This window comes from Melospiza georgiana, chromosome 1 (genome assembly GCF_028018845.1).
Source record: "Melospiza georgiana isolate bMelGeo1 chromosome 1, bMelGeo1.pri, whole genome shotgun sequence".
NCBI classification, from domain to species: Eukaryota; Metazoa; Chordata; class Aves; order Passeriformes; family Passerellidae; genus Melospiza; species Melospiza georgiana.
In genome coordinates this window covers 32,302,019-32,324,339 of record NC_080430.1, presented here as the reverse complement: position 1 = coordinate 32,324,339, position 22,321 = coordinate 32,302,019, and the positions used below count along the sequence as shown (strand labels likewise).

Genomic DNA, 22,321 nt, shown 5'->3' with positions numbered 1-22,321 from the left:
GCAAAATAAGCTTGGGGGATAGAAACATTTTGATGAGGTACCTGGAAGATAAGATGTTATGACACTGGGAATTTGGTAAGGTTGTTGGAAATGTAACCCTGAAGACATAATCTGTTATTTGTAACATCCCTTTTGCTCTCATAACATTGGAAGTCTAAGTACTGTAACTATCAAATCAATGGAGAAAGTATTTCAGACACATGAAATTATATATTGTCATATATATATGTATAAATAACCAGATGCATTAAGTAGCTGAGATCATAAAGATATATGTTTGTATATTTCAAAAGCATTTCTGTAGAACTTTTTCCAGAATGATCCTTTTGATAATTCCTAATTGTCTGGTGGTGCTAAGCCAAGAAGTGCATGGAAGGCATAAAAAATTATTGGAGAATTTTATAAAAATTCTTGTATTTTAGTGGTAAAAAGAATAGCAGATGTTGCTTCTTAGGTTCTGTCTTAGTCTGAATCCTTTTCTAATCACTTGAGTGTGGCTGGTCAGTGTCAAATGTAGCAGAAATAACTTGTGTTCCCAGGTCAGAAGGTTTGGACTGAGGGCCACGAAGTTGAAGGGGCAAACTGAGTCTCTGCGCAGGGGTCATGCCAAAGAAATGTCTCTCATCAAGAGGCCTTTCATCTTAGATGTATGCCAAGCACTTAGGTTGATTCCCTGTCTGGCTCAAATGTTCCACAGGAGGTTAGGTCAGTTCCACAGCTGCAGGTTTGGAGATGAAGCAGACCAGGTACTTTCTGTAGCAAATAATATCATACTGCCTCTAGTGAGCCATATGAACACCAAAACAAGTCAACAGCAGCTGAGTGAAAAATCATAGCCAAATTCTGAAATGAACCTGAACTGTGGTAGCTCTTGCTCACCTCTGTCTACTGGAGATCCATTCCTCTGTAGAAGTTTCATCAAACCACCAAGAATGTGAAGGGAGAGGATAACCTCTACTGCAGAGGTGACACAGCTTTCTAGGTCTTCTCAGCCCCCAGATACAGCCCTGCTTCATAGTTTCCCAGAACATGGCTCACTGAAGCTGACTATAAAACATATACAACTATCTAAAAAGTGCTGTTTCTAGTAGATGAAAAGTGGGACCTGATTTTTAAGAGAGTAGCGTAAGAGGAATAGCAACAGATGGTGTGTGGGCTGGCAGGTCAGTTAGCTGTGAGAGTAGGAACTGGAGCTGTAAAACTGAAATATCAATGTTGCTGCTTCTTGTAAAGTTTCTACACATCCTGTTCCTGCAGCGGGAGCCGCAGAGCACCTTGTCCTTCTGGAACCCCAAACATGGGGCCATTCACCACAGGTCCCCCATTTATTGTTCTCACTGCTTAGTGTAGTAGTCTTTTTGTTCCTTCTTAAGGCTTTTTACTATCAAACCCCGATCTGCAAGCAGTTGAAAAACTGGGCACTGTCATCCAGGTACTCTTCTTTGGTCACACCAAGATCCCCCAGCTGCTGACCTACACAAATGACTCTGATGTTGCTATTAGCACTTACTGTGATGGTTGTGGAGCTGGAACCTTGTTCTCAGGATACAGCAAAGCATCCTTTCCTGAAAGCAAGATCTGTAACAACATAAAGCTCAGAGATGGTGCTCTGAAATCCAGATTTTTAAATTTATTTTTCTTTTATTGAAAAAGGCTTTTATGGAATGGGGGAATTTTTATGTAAGAATGCTGAAAAGATAAAACTGTATATTGACGTGCTTGCTGTATTGCTGAGTCCAAGAATACAGTTCCCATGCTGTCTTTGGAGTTTGAATTCCAGTGCTTTGGAGTTTGAGTTTCCAGTGCTCCAAGTTGCTATAAGACAATGATTTTCTTGTGAGATGAACGTTTTCTGAGGAATATAAAGAGCTCCTTCATTCCCCGCCCACAGGGTGGAAGGATGGATTCACTGCAGACCTGTGCTTTGAGGTTGTGTATTAAGAATCTGAAAGAAATCTGTTCTTCAAAGCGGCTTTTTTCCCTCTTGTGAACTAAATTTACTCTCATGCTGTTAATTCCTCCTTCCCCCGCAATCCTTCTTAACATGCCCTGAGTTCAAACAGTTTCACAGTACTATGGAGGTAGAAGCCTTGGTCTTTTTGTGAGCAAGAGTGGGACTGGTTTTGCCTATAGCCAAACTGCAATGATTGTTACTTTACTAGGCTCCCTGTCACGCTCCCTGTTACTGCTGTTAGGTGATGCTTGGTTGTGCAGTGCACTGATGCAGTCCTTTTCTTTCCCACTTTACTGCTTTCTGTAAATCCCTGGGCTCAGAGGTCACCCAGGGAGATTAAGAACAAAAAGGCACAACCCAAGACCTATTTGTGAACCATTAATTGGTATAGATTTCTGCCTATTTCCCAATGGGCTTTTTGTGGGCTCTTAAGACCTCCCTTAATAGCTGAGAACCCTGGGCTGCATTACTGCCTCTGCTTGCTGTGTAGCTGAATAAACACAATTGCTTGGGAGAGTGTGGGGCCTTGGCAAGCTGGTGCCAGCACACTCTGTGTTAGCAGGTGCAGCAGAGCCAGGCTCTGCCCTGCCCTGACAGTGGCTGCTGCCCTCTCTAGAATGTTCAAGGGGAAGGCAGGAAAAAGAGCAGATGAGACAGCAGCTGTTAAAGCCCAAATTTGCTGTGTGCTGGGAGAGGTTGGCAGGGTGTTTGTGATGTTTTGCTTGTGGTGGTTTGTGATGTTTTGCTAGGGTTTGATTTTAGTGGGCAAGGGAGAATATTGGCTGTTGGATGTAGAAATAGATGGTTGTAGTAGGAATACTTTTGTGAGAGAGGAGGGGCATGTCTAAAAAGGAGATAATGGAGCAGAATGCATTGAGTATAAATTCAGAAGATCTGTGCTTTAACTGCAGTTGGTAAGCTCATAATGCAGGCTTTAAATTGCTGTTGCTTTTTTTAGAGGGAAAGGTTTGATCCAGTTTGGTATTACTTGGGGTGTATAACATCTTTCATGAGAGTCTATGTAGGCATTGGAGACAGTTCTGCTTGTTTTTTTAGACTGAATTTTGATGCTTTCAAAGATTGAAATAGGAGTAGAATTACAGCACTTTGACAGCCAAAGGTTTTTCATGAGATGTCAGTTACCCTCATGGAGTATAGCTGGCACTGACAGAAAGAGCTTTTCAGAATAGCATCAGTTACTGCAATAAAATACATTACTTGTCCCATCTTCTAGACAAGGTGAAAAATATTGATGTGAGCTGTAGCTGTGGCAGCAGCTTACACCGCTATCTTCCAAGCCAGGCTGAGATCATGAGATGACCTTGTCTTAGTTCAGAAAAGCTTGTGAAATCCTTCTAAAACCAAGATCATACTCCCTCTCTGATGTGAAAATATGATGGCTACAAGGACACTGAGTGCAAAACATTTTGGGGTGAGAGTTTGGGGAAAATAGATGAATGTAAAAAAAGTGGCCGCATTGATGAGTCTAATTTTGATGGAAGCTAATCATAAAATACTTTGGTTTTCTTGTGATGGCAGTTGGCATGAATTGTGATTTTATTCCTTTGCTTGAACTTGAGTTTTGATGGAGATACAAATTGCCAGAATGAGAGATGTAATCATGGAGAAATCATGCTGTCTGACTTGGGACTGCTGGAAGCTTTTATACCTCACATTTTATTGCTTTTCAGTTTCATTCCTTTTCTTTTTCCTTTTTCTACACTCTACATCCTCCTCCTGCCATTATCCCTCCTCCTCTCACTGCCCACAACGCTCTGCCAATTCCACAAGCAGCCTTTCTTTAACCCTCTTCACATCCATTTCTTGGAATTTAGGGCTAGTTGACCTCTCTCTAGGAACCACTGCAGTTAAAACCAGAAGGCCAGTCTCGGTTTTGTTCTTTCCCAGCCGTGAATTCAGAGCCCCAGCATCAATGCAATAAAGAAACCCTTGTTGGATTTCATTCCCTGCCCCATAGGAGCCTTATCCATGAGATTTTGTTTGTTGATACTGTTGGTAACATCATGGGGGATGCACAGCCACAAGCTGGAAGCAAACAAACGACAGTGAAAAACAACCACAAACAAATAGCATTTGTCAGATCCCCGTTGTCAAAGGGTTTTCATTCAAAGCCTTAAAGCAGCAGTGGCCATGTACCATTGCCCCAAAGTGTGAAAACCACCATGAATAGGCAAATGCAAACATTTTGCTTATAAGCTACATCTCCTCTTACTGTCTGTAGATGTTATCTGTGTCTGTAGAGTTTAACCCTGTAACAGACAGGTGGAAAATTTCCATCCTGGTACCTGCCATCAAGCAGTGGCAGGGAGGCTGCAGCAGGATGATTTAGCAATTCAGCACACACATGCATCCCACCTTCTGGCAGGCACAATGCCTCCTCACCTCTGCTTCAGCTCGGCAGGCACTGAACCAAGAGGCTGCATGGGGGCAGCCAGGTGGTTCTCAGGATGGACAGACAGGTGCAGACCTGTGGCCTGCTGTGAGGAGGCAGCCCTGGACATGCTGCAGGCTCCTTGCTGTCCTCTCCCCTGGATGTCCCTGGAGCAGGGCAGGGAAGCAAAGGGACACTGTCTATTCCCTCCTGGCTCTCCTCGTGCACTGTAGGGCTCCTTGTGAATGCCTTGGAGGCTCCATCAGTGCTGGGGCTGCTGATGGCACAGAGCCCTTCCCCAGGGCAGTGTGGCACCCTGGAGAGCCACTGCCATCGTGGGACCTCTGAGGTTTGCTGTGGGCAAAGCACACAAGGACATTTTGGGATGTGATCAGCTGGGAAAGCTGGGTGTGTTGGACAAGTGAAGTCTAAAGCTGTAAGGCAGGGGGAGGTCTCTGCCAGCTGAAACTGGGCTTCTCCCATTGCCAAGAAGACATTTTCCTGAGGTGTATGTTATATCAGTGGCTTGAGGGAAATTTTGTTACAGTCTCCAGCATGATGGCCCATCTCTCCAGGCAAATATATCATGGCCTGCTTGTGCAGCTTATGTAAATACTTTGAACAGGTTTTTTTCTTTGATGTGTGAGTACAGATCATGTTATTATTAATGAGGCTCTAACCTCCCTTCTGTGGTGAGGGTTTTGACATGCAAATGGGCCACAGGACATTTGATGTTACATCATAGTTTAATGGATAGGAAATTTGTTCAGGGAGCTAAGGATAGTAAGATGTAATTTGGGAAGTTACAGCTATGTTCTTGATTACAAAGAACAATAAATATTTGATAACAGTTTTCTAAAAGCATTTGGAAAACAAGAAAATACCATCTGCTTTACAAGAAACTGCTGTACTGGGTTTTCTTGACAAATGGAGAGGATTCAGATGTTCCTGGATCTTATGGTTATGTGTGTCTGGGATGGAGAAGTTTACAGCAAAGGGTAGGAGCAGGTGCCCAAAGTGCTGCTATTTGTAGTGTTTGGAAGAAAGCTCCTCTTCTGCTCCTCTGTGACTTAGGAGAGTCCTGGGTATGCATCAGCAGAGAGACCAGGAAAGTCTGTCATTGACCATACACAAACTCCACTGAGGTGAATGTCAGAGTTTTGTGTCCCCTTACTGCAGGGAATGTCAGCTCTGTACAATCAAGCTCCTAATGGAACAAAAAAAATTCAAATGGGAAGCCAATGCACCACTTCCCCTGCTAATCTGTGAATCCAGAGGTTCACAGCATTTGGCTTGACTATTCATGATCTATTTACCTTTTAAAATTCAGACATAGGCATGTGTGTGCTGATTTATTCCTCCTTGTAATTGGATACAGTCATTAAACGAGCTTGCATATTATAGTTCATTGTCCTTCTGGGATGTGGGCTACTGTTTCTTCAGAACAGCAGCTCCTAATGGAATTAATTCCAGCTCCTGTCTGTTTACTGTAATCGGTGATGTGTTTCTAAAAACTGATATGGAAAATCACTTTTAAATATATGTTCTTATATATGAAGTATTCGTCTAGCTGAAGGGTAGTATATAATCCTCAGAGTCTTCCTTTAAGATGCTTTGCTACCTTCTCTGACAGGCTCTTTAGGAACAATAAATAAATGCTCACTATTTTGTAACCTGAAAGAGGCTGTAGGAAGTGTTACACCTAGCAGAAGTGTTTACCAGGCTGCAGCCATGGCAAAGCGATTGCAGTCTCAGGCTGTCATCATATAACTGATGATTTCCCATGGGCTAAGCAGTGGTGATATAGAAAGCATACTGCTTCTTAGTAAGAAAAACTAATTTTTTATAATTGCCTTGAATGACTAATTGAATAAGCAAATCAGTTTAATAAAAATAAACCCAAGAAATTATGCTATTAGCTTATTTAATTTGAAGAGGGTCTGAAAAACTGATAGGCAAAGGCATTTTGCAGTGGGATCACCATCTGACTCACATTTGATGGTGTAGGCCAGCAGCATTGGTGGTGTCTGCATGGGACAGTGGGTTTTTTGTAGTAAGCCTTGGCTGGTACCTGCCCCCTCTCCTGAGCCCATTTCTGCCTCCTTTTCTCTACACACTGGCACAATAAAGCACGTTTTATGAAGCCTGTGCTGGCACTTACAGCCTAAGAGAGCCATAGAAATGAAAGATGGCAGCAAGCATTAGTCACAGCCAGGTGCTGTAGTGGTGAAACACGGTCACAGAGCAGATGATCCAAGAGGCACCGTTTAATACAGTGGCTTATCTGTTATTGCAGTTCTTGATTTTCACCTTTGTCCTTAACATTGCATCAGATTTGTGTATGCTTGTGCAGAAAGATGGGGTTTACCTGGCAGCCAAGGAGATTCTCTGTGCACTGTGAAGACCAGGAGATAGCTGGGTGTCTTGATGAAGGGCCAAAAATGGAACATTTTCAGTAAAATACAGAATGCATCTCCTGCATTAGATGCTTTCCAGTGTGTGCATGAAAAACACAGTATGTCATAAGACTTGGAAAAGAAAGGGACAAAGGAAGAAAGCTGGACTATACCAGTCCAAAGTTATGCCTATCTGAGAACTGTGTTTTGCATCTGTTTCTTTTTTTTTGTGTGTGACTGAATCAATAAATAGCACTGAAAATCTGAAATAATGGCAAAAGCGAGTAGAAACCTTTAGAAAATTACCCCACTGTGCTTTCATCTATAATTGCTTTGTATTTTCCCTGTAGTTAACTGAAATAAGCAAGGACATCTAATAAAATACCCTGAGTAATTACAATTGAACCAAGGATCTAATGCTGAACTCCCAATGAATGTAAATACTTTGGAAATTCTCAAAATAAGGGTCTTGTATCTTAAAAATGTAGCACTGAGATGCTCTGTGTTGCAAGCAGCCAGATTGCACACACAGTTCAGCTGCCACAGGAAAATACACCCATGCAAGTGTTTTAATACTTACAAGCAGCTGAACTCTGGATAATATCTGTTCCTCGTGTCTTACCCTTGTATGATCTTTAAGCAGTGCAAGCAGCTCTGAAATCACCTTTGTGGTTGCTTTCATTCAGCTGTCAGCATGGGTTTGTACTGACAAACACAATTGTTTGAAGTTTTCAGATGTTCTTAATACATATGCAGACTATGTGCAAGGCACTTTTTTATTGCTGTCTTCCATTAAGTTGTAATAATAATGAGCATAAAAGCTGTCTTTAATTACATGTTAACCTGTCACTGGAATGATTTGGGTGTCTCAGTGTAGCAAGCACAATTTCAGGGCATAATTTAAGGACCTATATCTTATAAATAAATCTACACTTAGTGTAGCAATGTATTTTAACACCACCATCGTGAAACTCATCAGATTTTCTTGGCACCCATTCACCACCTGGGGAAGCAAAGTGCAGCTGCCTTATGAGTGCTCTGGTGCCCATTGTTCTGGTTTTCTACTGTGAAGCTGTGCTTCACTGCCCTGGGGAATGGGGAGGAAGACAGGTGTGGAAATGCAAGATGCAAGGATGGTCCTGTTTGGTTTTTTGGGTTCTCTTGGATGTCACGTCCCTTGTGCCACCCCCCTCCACTGTGCATCGTAGGTGTGTTGTTAAATATTGAATAAGCTATTTCTGAGCTATCTGAGAATTGTTTGCCCATCAGCCTGAAGCATTGTACACCCTGGGCAAAATGCTGGAGGAGGCATCCTTCACCACAGCAGTGACGCTGCAGTATGCCAGCGTCTGTCTGGGTCTCCTGGGGGGTTTGCAAGATGTTTTCCTCCCTTCTCTCTGCCCTCTCCCCAGCAGAGCCTGTAACACGTCTCTGTCAGGCACCTTTGCTGGGCCTTTTGCTTCCATAAGTCAGAAGATGTTAAGTGAGTCTCTGCTTTTGAGGTTACATGACAGTGGGCCACAGCTGTGTATGCAAGACCCCAGCCTAGTGTGCGTCACCTGATACACCAAAAATATCCCACCACTTGGCCTTTCCTGTGCTGGAAGAAATGTGTGGTCTGCTCATTAGACTACTGCATGCTCTACCCATCTTGTATAGTGATTTGGACCAAATTAAACAGATGAAAATGCCATAGTTCCCTTTGTAGGCAATTCTGTCAAATCTGCAGGAGCCAGGAGCGATTTGCCAGTGGAGGCTTTGTGGTGCTAGGCTTCCCTGAAGAGATGCTGTGATGTTTGCTGCACATGCTCCAGTGCCACATGTTGGGGAGTTTGCACTGCTTAGCATATTTATGATAATTTGGCTCCCAGGGGCAAACAAGATACTCCTTATACCTCCTTCCTTGGGCTGAAGCACAAAGAAATTTCCCCTTGCTGCTTTGTAGGGGGGGAAATAATAGATCAAAGCTTCTTGCTAAACACTTTTAAAAATACACAGTGTGGATCTGTACATTTCTGTTCCCCCAAGGGACCCAGGGAAGGCAGCTAGCAGCAGGTGATGGGAAAATGCTGCATGCTGAAGTCTAGGCATTGTACCTGACCTGCAGAGCTTTCGTGGAGCACTGCTGTGAGTAATGTGACCTGTCCTTTATCCATGCCATGTACCAGCATGGAATGTATTCTGGCCACTATACTGGAGTTGTCATAATCTGCTGGACTGGATGTTGTTCAAGTGGATTTGGAAGTAACGCCTTTTGGGGCTAATAGTCTCAACTTGAAAATAATGCCAATTAAGGGTTTTTTAATATATATATCCAAATATATATGTAATTTTGGGTTGTAAACAGAGAATTTGGGCTCATGTTCTCAGAAATGTCACTGAGAAGCAGGCTGTTTCAAAGCATCTCAATGATCTAGAAATTAGGAACTTGGAAGCATTTTTTGAAGATGTGAAGATTTTAATGCTTATATACAATAATAGATTTGAAGATTGCCATTTCTTAGGAGTAGATTTTCCAATTCAGCAATGACAAAGACATGCTGAACTTGAAACTTTGTTATTCTTCAATATCATATAAGTGCTGGACAGCAAAGATAAAAAGAATAAAGATTAGGTGCATCTTCCTTTGTATTATCTTTCTGAAAGCTGAATGTCTGATTTTCAAGTTCCCTTTAGACTGGAATGTGTGCTGGACTCATAGACCAGACAAAAGGCTCAAGTAGCCTTTAGGTACCTTAGAGCATCCAGTTGGTAGGGCCAGGCTTCCAGGGGCAGAGGGGAGAGAGGGTGCACTGTGCACCCAGGCAACAAAAAATCCTGTCCTGCTGGCACCACTGAGGCAGTGACAGCTCTCAGTGGCACCTGGAACTTGTGTCATTGAGGGGTCTGAGCTGGAGACATTGCATCTCCTTGGCTGCCTGAGGAGGAGGGTGATGGCACTGGTGCAAAGAAGTTCCTGTGCAAGACAGAAGCAGAAAAGTAGAACTCTGCCTTGTACTTGCTCATACAACTTTCAGTGAGCCACACCAGTGCCTGGGGTGCCTGGCAATGTGCAAGCTGGAGGTGCACACCCAGGAGGGCTCATCACAGCAGGCTGTGCTCAGCAGCTGGTCTGCAGGCAGAAATATGAAAGGGAACTATTAAATCTTTCATCCTCTGTCCTGCTGCTCCAGGCAATCCTGGCCTGGGTGGCTTATTATAATCAATCGATGGAAAGAGAGGATGAGTTTTTCTCCTCAAGTACTTTGGGAGATGCCTGATGTGAACAAGGAGTGTCTGCCTTCTGCTTGTGTGAGGATTTCTCGTTTCACATGTGCATTAGAATACCTCCCTTTACTGTCAAGTTTCACTGCATGGAAAGCTTCAGTGTTTTAGTTGCAGCAGTCAAAGGCACTTTTTAAACAAAAAGTATCAATAGCTTAGAGTGGCTGCTATAGGCAACATTTCTAATGCTTCAAAATGTGTAAGGCATAGAGGATTTGTCCAATAATTTCAAGTAACCCTGACCATTATAGCTGCACATGAATCACCAGGGCTCCCTCCCACCTGGGGAAAAAAGAGAGCTTCAGATTTCTATGTGGAAAAATTAGTGTCTCATTAAAGCTGGACAAGTTTGACATTTGCTCTCTGCCTGTGGTTTCAGGGCTTTTTGTCTCTCCAACAAAATAAGAAGCTCCTCTAATACATGTGATAGCAGCAACTGGAATGCAACTTTAGGAGCATCTTTGACCTTACCAGACACAATGTGTTTGATTCATTCTGCAGATGTTAAAATACTGCCAGAAATTTCTGGGAGATGACCTTAGAAATGATTCCTAGTTCTGACTTTTGTCCTCTAATAAAAAATGTGGTTGTACAAGTTAAATATCTTGCCCTTATGTATTTTAGTTTTCTAACCTAATGTCAGAAATAAATGTCTTGCTCTTTATTCCTTTGTGCATTGATTTCCCAGTGCCTTGGTGGTTAGGTGACATAACTACTATAATTGTTTTAATACATTAGCAGCAAATTATATATCGATGTTCTTTTTTTTCATTGACCTTTCTTTCACAACATCATTTTCTTTTTTGTTTGCCTCATGCTGTGTCCATGGTGGCATAGCACTATTAGAGGATTCGATTTTGAATTAAGGGCTAATCCTGCAAGGTCCTGAGCACTGTTGCCATCTGCTGAATGCAAGGGAGGTCTGGGACCTCTCAGACTGAGCAGTATCTTGCTAGATCAGATAGCAATTTGCATTTACTGTTTGTGCTCAGAGACATCCCGACATTTTTAGTAAATTGCTGTGGAATTACAGATTACTGAGGAACTTCTACCTTTGAAAAGAGTTGCTGCCACCAAATCGTTTTTCCGTTTCTGCAGAACAAGCAATTTTGTGATTACAGCTCGGCTCTCAAATGCAGGACCTGTGTTTGCATTGCTGAAAGGTTTCAGAGCATTGCATAGTATTATATGAATTAAACCACACAGAAAATCTACATGTAGCATTGCCTTCCTTGAGGTGTGTTATATTTTTTCTCATTTTGCAGAAGGGAGGAAGAGGTGTGACGGGAGTTTATCAAGGTGTTGAGCTTTCAGCACTGAGAGGCTGAAAAACTTGACAATGCTTTGCTTAGCCCTCATTTTGTTTAATTTGAACTAAGTGACTGATTATTTAAGATAGAAAAAACTGTTTATTCCCTATAGAATAGTAAGTAATCAGCATCCATTTTACTCAGGCACAGGGCTCATCAGTCTGTTTGCCCAGCTGTAACCCCATCTCATAGGGCTGCTTTTCTTGGTGGCTGTGAGAGATGCATGTTGTAACTGTTTCTGATCAGCATGGTGTTGCTAACCCCATCAGTGAATATTTTCTTTCTAAAAAAATATTTCCAATATGAGCTATGAGGTCAAAAGGTGCATTAGTGTTATTGATCACAGCTTTTCAGTCATAGCAGGATAAAAATTCCAAAGGATTCAGCTGGTCTAGCAGTTGTCTCTTTATTCCCAAATATATTCTGGGGAATGAGCCTCACAAAATGTTAGAGAAAAGTGTCTGGTCCTGCGAGGTAGAGATGATGCACTGAATGTAAATGAGAGCAGAGTTGTTGATGATTATTTCATTTGTAATTCTGGCTAATACTGGTAAGTGTATTAACATAAGGGGATGTCAGAAGCTGACCATATGGTCATCTTATCATCTTTGCCATAGTCACAAATCAGAAATGGCATGGCTAAAGGGTTTTAGAATTTGTTCTGTGGTGTCTAAAATACTTTTTTTTTCTCATCTTCTTTGTATTTCTCAAAAATATCTCCCTCCCCAAACAACAAAGAGGTTTCATTATCACACAAAAGTCCCTCAAATTTTGCATTGATGTTTGAAAAATGTGTGTGTAGCCCTACTTCTATTTCATGCTGCTGGAGTTCCTACATGCTGACAACCAATATATTATACTAAAGTTCTTACATGATGAGGATGAGGAAGATATTATAACTTCTTTTTTTTTGTTACATTTCTGAAAGATAAGTTGAGCAGGAAGGAAGACACTTAGCAATTTCCTCTGCTTGGAAAGCAGAAAGTTCAGAGTGTTATATTTTTAATTCAGTGCATGGTTTTCATTCTCTGAGTTTAATTCTCTCCTATGCATAGTGACAACCACAGCTGCTCTGTAGCATGACTAAGGCTTGCCACTACAGTGGCAGGAGTAGTTTTCACCTATGAGTTACTGAGTTACAGTGGCTTGTTCATTCAGGCTTTTTTTTTTTTTCCTTTTTTTTTTTTTTTGTTGTTGGTGTTTGGTTTCTCCTTCAATCTCCATACAGGTTTCGCCTCCACCAGCAAATCCTTGGAGAAAGCTGAATCACTGCTTTGCATAAAGTGGAAAAGGGCTTGCATTCCAGTGCTTTATCTATATTTTCTTATAATCCGATTTAGTGTGGAATACAAGCCTGAAAAGCCCTTAAATCTTTCTGTAATTCTTGCACAACCATTCACAATAGATTTGTACAGTGCAGTCTAAGAGATTTGGCTTCAGAATGGTGATAAGTTTAAAAAAAAAAACAACCCCCCCAAAAAAAAACCCCCCAGATTACTTGTTTTTCTTTGCAGTTTAACAGATTTCACTGTCAGCACCCTCTCCCCAACTAACAGTACATGACATTTACAATCTGCAGAGAAAGCAATATAGAGTCTATATGCTTATACTCCTCTGAGTAGAGGAATTTGCCTCTTGTAAACCATGCAATTATAAAGAAGAAAAACCTCAATGCATTGGATGGTTTAAATCCTGTTATTGCCTTGTTTTTCATAGCTCTATTTTTTTCATAGTATTTAAATAAGTATATAATGGAAAGGATAGAACATGGAAAAGGAATGTTACAGAGAGTGGAAAGAACAGAGTCTGAAAAGTTGTTCTGTAAAGTCTGATATGAAAAAGAGAATGGTTCTTGTCATCTCAGCAGTCTGTATGTCACTGAAAGTGGGAGGACTTGTTTGGCATATTTTTCTGGTTTTGTTTGTTTTTTCTTTTCTTTTTTTTTATGGTAGCCATTGAGAAGTAAGAAACCAAAATCTATTCAGGATGTAGTAGTGTGATCCGAAAACCAGGACAAACTGGAATTTGTCATCAAGTTATCTCTTCTTGTGGGTATAAAGGGATTAATGACTCAGGCATTAGGAATAATTATATCTGGCTTAGCTGGACAGTTTGTCTAACATTAGCAGAAGGGCAATAGGTGTATTCTAAATGCAGTCTGAGCTATTGGACATGTCTGTAATGTAGATGTATATGCACTGTTGGTTTAGCTGTGGTGTTCCAAAGATGCTGGTTAATGCATGTGCAGGCTAGTAAATAATATGTGAACATATAGATTGCTAGGTGGGTAGTTAGAGATGTGTAGCTATCTGTAACCCCTGAATGTTTTCATACTTTTCCTTCTTTGCTCATTCTATGAGACAGCTTTTTTAATATTTGCTTTTCAGAGTTGTCCCCAAATATATCTAGTTTAATCAAATGAATTTAACTTTTACTCAGTGTAACAAAGGCATTTCCTTTAGATTGTCTCTTTGAATATTTATGTTGCAAGTATTTAAAATGAGACTGCTCCACTGATGCCTCACACAAACTGCAGTAGTTTAAGAAAATGCTCCAGTTTGAGAAGAGGGTACAGATGCTGGATGTGGCAACAGCAAGATGTGTACTGCCTGTCTGATTTGTTAAATATGTGTCACAGATGATTTTTCTTTACAGATGTGTATTAATTTCTGTCCTAAGCCTTAGTAACTGATAGCCTGCATAGAGAACAGTGTGGAGAAAGGAGAAAAGGAACGATTGGAAAATCATATTTGGTGTGCAAACCCATTCTTTCCTCCTGTCATTGGTAATTGTACCATCACCTTGAGCTGGTATTTGTAGAGCTGTCTTCTCAGAGAGAAAGGGTTTCTCCTGTTAGAGAGGTAGGTGGGCACACAGAAAGCAGCAGAGAATCCTGACTGGTTTTTCAGTAGGTGGGAATACGTGATGTGTTCATCTAAATATTTTATCGTTTCCTGTCTCTGGGACCCTAGGTCCCCCTTCCCCTGCGTGACAGCCATTGTTGCTGTTGGCTGTCATCACCCTGTACACACAATACAGTCTCATGCAGATGTGCTGCTGGCTCCTTCAGGAACCAGAGAAAGCAGATGTTCCCTGGGTGTTTCACACGGGTGAGAGTGTGTCTAAACTGCTCTTTCTAACCTCAGCCACCCTGAATGTGTCTTGCAGAGGGGCTTGCCCATCACAGAGGAATGGGAGGAGCAGTGCTAACTGTTCCTGGTAGAACTGTGTCCATGCTTTATTTCACTTGGGAGGAGGAGGGAGCTCATAGCCTGGGAGAAACTGTCTCAGCAGAAGCTGGTGCAAATTGATTATTTAATAACAAACAAGCACAGTGCCTGCTTTTTTATTATTTTTATGCCTATGGAACTCACACAGAAGTGGTGTGGTGAGATTACTGCCTAAAGCTGCCCCCAAAGAGCTGCAAGAACAGGAGGCCTTGGGACTCACGCTGTTTCTGTTGCATGTCTTAATGAAGCTTTAAAATGCTTGAAATTGTCTTTGAAATGAAATATTCCATAGCTGCAATTTAACTCCAGATTTTTTAATAGTTGCTTAGCCAAATAAAAGAAAATTGTGGGGAACAAAGAAGAGTTAGGTTGATGACTAGAAGAAAAAGTTTAAATAAAAAATTCATGGAGAGAAAAAAATATAGCATCATAGGCTTTTGCACTAAGATTTCCCTTCCAAAGTCTTTTCTCTTCCAACTATTACTGTGAATTTTACTCTCCCTGTTTGCTACAAACATTAGAAAAACTTTTTCTGTAGGAATGATAAGAAAAATTGTCACAAATTTAGGCAGAAACTGGAACACTGAGTAAAATTTTAAAAGGGGTATGCATTTCACTGCCATTCTGAGTGCGGGTATGGTGAACTCTAAATTATTAATGAATTGAGGAATTGCCTTTTGTAACTCTTAAATCAAATGTGACTAAACAGAAAAATCTCAGAAAGACTTTTGTTCACAATTGTCAGCCCGACTTGTACAGCCACAGCTCTTCCTCATTCAAATTTACTGCTCTAGTGGCCTTTAGTAACAGAATGAATAATATGCTGTGAATAAATCCTCTCATGGTTACCCTTTCTCTCCATTTGTAGATTAAGACCAACAAATCATTATTTGTGGACACATATTAATGTCCAAAAGTGTCTGACAAATGTGCAGTTGTTTGTTTTGAGCAAATTATTTTTGAAGTGTCAGTACACCCTCAGGTTTTGTGTTCCTGCTATGACATGAAAAAATATTCTGGAATGAGTTTAAATTACAGGGCATTTAGGAAGAATATAGAGAAGATAGTTACAGTGAACAGTAGACTTCAGGGAAAGACCTACATGCTAGTTCAGGTATTTTAAAATATGAATATTATTGTTAAGTCTTTAGGTGATGTGTGGTAATAGATATTTAATCTTGCAAAAGCACTTTCATTGCTTACTTGTTAAAGTAATTTAACGGATGAGTGGTGCTATTAATGGACCACATGTATAATCCAGACTTTTTTTGTTCGAAACATTCCTCTAGGGTTTAAATTTCTAAACATATTTAGAGGCAATTTGAAGAAATTTAGCCTATACACAAGCTATAGTAAACATAATTTATTAACTTTTCTTCTGCTTTTAGAGGATAAAAGAAATCACTATGTATACATATGTGCAACTTTAAATGGGCTGAGTGATATACCTTGTTTTGATGGGGTTGTTAGAAACCAGACTGTGAATGGAAGGATGTGGAGATGAACAGAGGGCTTAAAACTAATTGTAAGTTATCTGAGCAAACATACAGTTCCAGATTTTCCATCACTTTTTGGTTTGTTGTGTTGTTTTGGGTTTTTTTGAGAGAGAGAATTGCATTAATAATGTCTATAACATAGTTCTTGCAAGAAAAGAAGACAAAAGAGCAAGAAACTTACATTATAGTAAAAACAGTCTTTCTTTCCACCCCAACACTTTGGGATGATGGAAGAATTGACATCTGGAAAGCAGATTATCAGGTTATAACAATAAACATAAAAGTCTTTGCTAAACACCAGTTATTATGATAAAGTCACACTCTTTTGAACAATTAGAGAAGTTCTTTGATAATATTGAGGTTTTGCTTCAACAAGGAGTTAATTTATTTTCCGAACATGTGGCTATGTTTTGCTGAAACTCGGATATCACCTACACAGGGTTGGAAATTAGGGAAATAATCTGGTGTAAACATCTCTTTGACTTTGTGAGGATCACTGCACAGTCACATAGTTCAAGAAAGAGCTTAAATGTGTTTGTTGACTCCAAGTTCAGCTGTTTCCAAATAAATGTTTGTGAAACCCCCAACTTTAATAGCCTCATTGTACCATCCAAAAGACGTGCAAGAGAATGAATAGATGACCTTTCAGATAGAGAACAAGCTGTTCACCATGTCTTTTCATTTACTGGGACAAAATACTCTTTTTCTGCAGAGATAATACTTTCCACCATTTTTAACAATGTTGGGTAGAATAACGAGTTTAATTGTTTTGCTTCTGAGTGCAAGGGGTTTAACCTGTGCCTCCTTAGATCAGGACTCTTTCTAAACCAGTACTGTTAAGTGCATTAAGTGAGATAGACTTATTTTAATTCTTTTTAAAAGAGACTGGAGGTATTTTGGATCCTAGACTCGCAGGGTGGGATGTCATTAGCTATCCATCCATGTTTATCCACGTGACATCTGTCTTTGAATGATACATGGATGAATTCTTATTGCCATTGTGCACCGCAGCTATGGGATCAATAATTTACTGATAAGGTCCAAAGCAGCTGTAAAGGAAATTGGTCTAAATCATTTTGAAGTTGCAGTCTTGCTGTGGAAAGCTGCAGGGAAGCTCTCAGTTGCACACTTGTACAAAAGCACTAGCTTGGACTGGAACAGATCACAAATGGGGAGAAAATCAGGATATGGAAATCAAGGCTCAGCCTTGTCTTTCTCATGTGAGGGGTGGTTGGCCCTTAGTGTTTGCAGTTGTAAATCCACCACTTAAATCACAACTTAGTATAATGCTGACTAATACCAGCTGGTTATACTGGTAAAATATTTTTGCTCTACAGTATAACTGAAATCACTTTTTATTCAGCCTGTCCATGTTACTGTTCTTATCTGAAAAAAACAGAGTTGTTCTCTTGTTAAAGGAAACACAATGTGTTTGCTGAAATTTAAAAAAATACAGTCAAAAGGAATCCCTCAAAAGTTGTGGGAAATCTTACAATTTGGAAAAAAAACCAACAAAAAACACAAACAACAACAAAAAAAAAACAAAAAACAAAAAACAAGCAAGCAAACAAACAAAAAACCACCAAAAAAACCACCAGAGGAAGAAACAGAAACTTTTTTTTTGTGGTTACCAAGACCAATTACATTGTCTATTTGCAGTAAAGACTTCGTTGTGTGAACCAAATACTCTAGATCATGCATCGTGCATGAGTAGTTAAAATTAGAATCAAATTTTTTTGCAAATTTTGTAATAATTTCATTTGGAAGGGAGCTGTGAAACCGTTGGATCCAACCTGTGCTGGAAGCAGATTCGGTTAAACCAGGATGCTCAGAGCTTTGCACAGGCAAGCCCTGAATGTAGTGATGTTGGACACTACAGGTAACCTGTCAAGGCTGGCCTCTCCACAGGAGGGAAAAATAAGTATCTTAATCTAGACAAATTTTCTTTTGTTGCCATCTCTGATGGTTGTCCCATATAATTTTGTAGCAAATCTCCAGGAAAAGTCTGGCTCGGTCTTATCTCCATTCTGCCGCTGGGGTTTTGAAGACACTATGAGATTACCTTGAGCCCTGTCACCCAAGATCAAACCTAGTGCTTTCACCTCAGTGATGTGTGCTGTAAAGGTTTGGAAAAATCCTAAAAAGAGTGTGACATGGGAATAAGGAATGAAAAAGTTACACTGAAATCCTAAACTGTCTGGCTCTCCCGACAACCTGAGGTGCTAATAGCTTCAGTGCGTAGCGTTGGTCTGTTAGCAAGTACCTTCAGCCTGGTCTTGTAACACTGATAGAAACCAGGAGGAGAAAAAACCTTCATTGATACAATTGAACAAACCTTAGAGAAAATTCTCAGCACTCACAGTGATTGCCCACAAGACTAACCGAACATCCATCTAAACATTTGAGTATATTTATTTTGTGGTTCTCAACTACTGTGCATAGATGTTAATCACAGTTCATGGCAATCCTAGTTTTTTTCTCTTATTACCAAAAGCTATTCTTGTGAATTTACAGAACAAGCTAATGTGTGGAAGGCTGCTTTGTGTGCAGCTGAGGTAACCAGGATGGCAGTGTTTGTTATAAGGACTCTTTCTTACTGGTTCCTGAACTATGATGAATTATTTTGTGCATAATTGTTCCTGTTGGTGCTTTGGGAGCGGAGGATGTATTTGTTAAGTAAAGGAACTGATCTCTGTAGTGGCAACACATTGTTAACTTTTTGAAACTTAAACCTTTATGTATTCTGTATTCTTTTGGAGTGTTTTTTAAGGGCGGGGGTCCTGTTCCTGCCATGCACAGTAACAGGAGTAGATACTTTGTTCCTGCTCTTGCTAATGTATTGTACCTTGGGCTTTTTTTTTGTCTTCCTCTGCAGAAACTCTCCTGGATGATTTCCTTCTCACATACACGGTTTTCATGACGACTGATGACTTGTGCCAGGCCCTTCTGAGGCAATATCCTTTTACTGAAAGTTATATTCAAGGGGGTCACACATTTACTCATAGTTTTATCTAATGGTGAGCCTTATATCAAAGCTACATGCTTGGTTTTGAGACAAATGCCTAACTCATAGCAACAATGCAATTTTATGTCAGCTTTTTTTGAAGATAAATAAACTTTTATAATGGTGACATGGTAGAATTTAAATAGGGGTTAAAACCTCCCCAGGTTATGTTAATCCATAGAATACCTACATGTGCATAATACATTACAGAATATGCAAAGAGAAAAAGTAAAGAATTTTACAGTCTCTGCTCCTTTTATCGTCTAATACAGGATATAAATCTTAGCTCATTTTGAGATAGAAGAATTGTTTTCCTGTATTTCTAATGACTTGCATAAGCTACTAAGCTATTGATCAATGTTTGAATAAACTTGTGACTATAAAATGAACCTTTTGTTCATTCGTTTGTTTGCTTGTTTTTTTAAAATCTTTTCCCCATCTTTAAATTTTGTGCTGAAACCATCAGTTTTTTCCCTTACAAGACAAAGAACCATGAAGAGACAGGAACAGTGTATACAGTGGTTATCATTGGACATTTGGTGCTTCTACCTTATGAATAGAGAGAAATGGTAGAAATAGTATTTTGCTTTTTTTAAAATTTTGACAGAGTCACTTCTGCAGGTAGTATAATTTGTACAGACAAAAAGAAACTGACTTCCTTTGTCTGATTTTTGTGTTCTTGTTATGCTTTGCCCTTCTTCCCACAGACATTCACATTGGCATCGGTGTACAGGGCAAAAGTTCATTCTCAGTTCTGCAGAAAATATATGACTGAGCATTGTATAATTCCTTTTGAATTGATTTTACTTTTATAGACTCACCTCTCTAATCTGTAAGGGGGAAAAAAATCCTCTTGGCACAGAGGATGAATTGAAATTCCTATTACTGAGAATTCATTCCCAAAAGTTATGAAACTCCTAAAGCTCCAGACAGGATAAAATATTTAAAACTGAGCAATGCTATCAAAAAAACCCTTTCTTTAGCAAATGAGATTATTGCAAACTCTTTGCCAGCAGTTAATTTTAAAGTTTCTTTGAGTTCTTATTATATGTTCCTTAACCTACTGCACCTATTGTGCTAAGAACCACCAAGGGAAAGAAGATGACTCTGATGTGTCCTGTAGGAAAAGAAAAGTCTTGCATTTGGTGTCTCAATGGACTTCTCTCTACAAAGACTGGTTACATGAAGATGAGCATTTAAAACAATTTTTAAAGGTATTGAAACAATTTCTGTGATGCATTTCATTACTGCTTAATTACATACTGTGTCTAAAAAGCCCCAACAGGAAAATCTGTAAAACATATTTTTTCATACTTAGATCTTTTCCATTAAATCTATAATATAAAATGATTTACATATATCTTCTTTAAATGTCTTAAATATAGTCAGTTTGAACAGAAATCCTGTATAGTCAATAGAGTCAACATTAAAAGCATTACTTTAACATATGAAGCTTCTGGAACTCCTGTGGTCACTAGAAATTGGGAAAAGTTGGGAAGGTAAGAAATAAAACTACAAAGATGTGGACATTCCTTGGACACACCAGTCATGTCTGTAAGAATAGGGTCTGCAGTCAGTATCCAGAGGATCGTGGACATTGGGAGTTTTGAGGTGATGTAAGAGATGCTACTTGGATTGAGGAGTGAAATCCTATTCCATGGTGTTTGCTGGGTAGACATGGAGAGCAGCATAGCTTTATGTATTTTTGAGAAATAAAATTTTGTTCCTTACTTGTTAGCTAAGTTCTTCTCATATCTCTGTATGAGTTCCAACAGCTCTTACTAATTAATTAATTAAGCCCTTGTTAAGTTGAAAATAGCACTGTTGTTGAGAACCTGAAATCAATCTGGTTACTGATTCTTTTTTTTCAGTATGTATTTTTTTCCCTGCTGGTTGAAAGGTGAGGGTATTTTAGGAAACTTTTCAGTATCTTACACTTTTACTGATGAGGTTCTTTGTCTGCGACTGGAGATCTTCTTAAAGGTCTTTTATCTCTTCAGTCACTTGCTCAAGACTAAGGCAATGTGGAGAAAATGTTGAGATTCCTTTTTTTTTTTGTTTGTTTTGTTTTTTAAGTAGGACACACTGCATATGGAAGGAGAGACCTTAGGATTTTTGCTTTTTGGTACTAGGTGTGTATTGCTGTACTGGAAAGGGGACATAATTTCAGGCATCAGTTATGTCACACTGAGCTGCACCTGGATGCAGGGCTTTCTGGCCATGGAGGTGTGTGACTGTGCACTGTCTCACAATTCCTCTTCTGGAAGCTTGTGTGTAGTATAAACAGCAATAATGTTAATGATGGTTGTAGTTACACGTGCAAAACCAACATACAGGGTCACAGGCTAAAATCATTCATGCAGAAATCTTTGAATGTGGAGGCCAAAGCAAACCTGGTGACTCAGCTCACGCATGTGGTCCTTGTTTCTTAGAAAGGAAAGGGAAGGAGCTATGTGCAGATGCAGAAAAACTGTAGAGAAAATATTTCCTAGAATTTCAGTCATGACAATGTCTTCCCCCAAAATTAAAATTAAGGTTTATTTATGTGTTAGTTTACAGCTAGGAATAGTTGTGGGAATTAGTGGGAGATATCAACTCAGTTTAAAATGAATGCAAATGTGAGGAAAGGTAAAGTAGAATATCTGCCATTTTAAATGTCTTAATCTGATGAGCCTATTTGTTATCATATTGGATAAGTGATGATGGTGTAGTATGCTGTTGTGCTTCAGAATGTGTTATGATGACATAACCAGGTTTTATGTAATAGCCACAAGTGGTGTTTTAAATTTTCCTGTTTATAGACAAAATAGTACAAGAATTTTGCCCTGTTGCTTGGTACACAGTACTAAGTAAGAGTGTTTTTGCAAAGAATATTGAATATTGAACAGTCTGTAAATTTAAACAGGAACATTCTCTCCTTACATGTTTTGCATAAACATAATGGTAAAACTTGTTTTAGTAGGATAGCGCCTGAATTGACTTAGACTACTGATGTGATGCCTTAATGTTTGAGTTGTCAGGTGTGTTAAGGCACTGCTTTGTTTTGTAGACAATATACAGAAATGTGTTAGATGATGTGTATGAGTATCCCATTCTTGAGAAGGACCTGAAAGAATTCCAGAAGATACTTGGGATGCATCGCCGTCAGTAAGTATTGATTGTGTCAATGATCAAGTCTTCTTTTATTCAGAGTGTAATTTATTTTTGTTGCTATCTTTCTGTAATTCAGTGAAGTGGTGAGAGGCATATTCAGTTTTACAAATCATCTTTTCTTA

At 39.7% G+C, this 22,321-nt stretch overlaps 1 protein-coding gene across 1 annotated transcript in view; it reads left to right on the top strand.

Moving 5' to 3' along the window:
- The window catches only part of RAPGEF5 (Rap guanine nucleotide exchange factor 5), a 156,747-nt gene that overhangs the window by 101,169 nt on the left and 33,257 nt on the right, over positions 1–22,321 (top strand). The window contains exons 12-14 of the mRNA XM_058024290.1: positions 18,918–18,996; positions 20,116–20,260; positions 22,096–22,193. Of these exons, the coding sequence (XP_057880273.1) occupies positions 18,918–18,996; positions 20,116–20,260; positions 22,096–22,193 (322 nt within the window). The remainder of the gene's footprint in view (positions 1–18,917; positions 18,997–20,115; positions 20,261–22,095; positions 22,194–22,321) is intronic.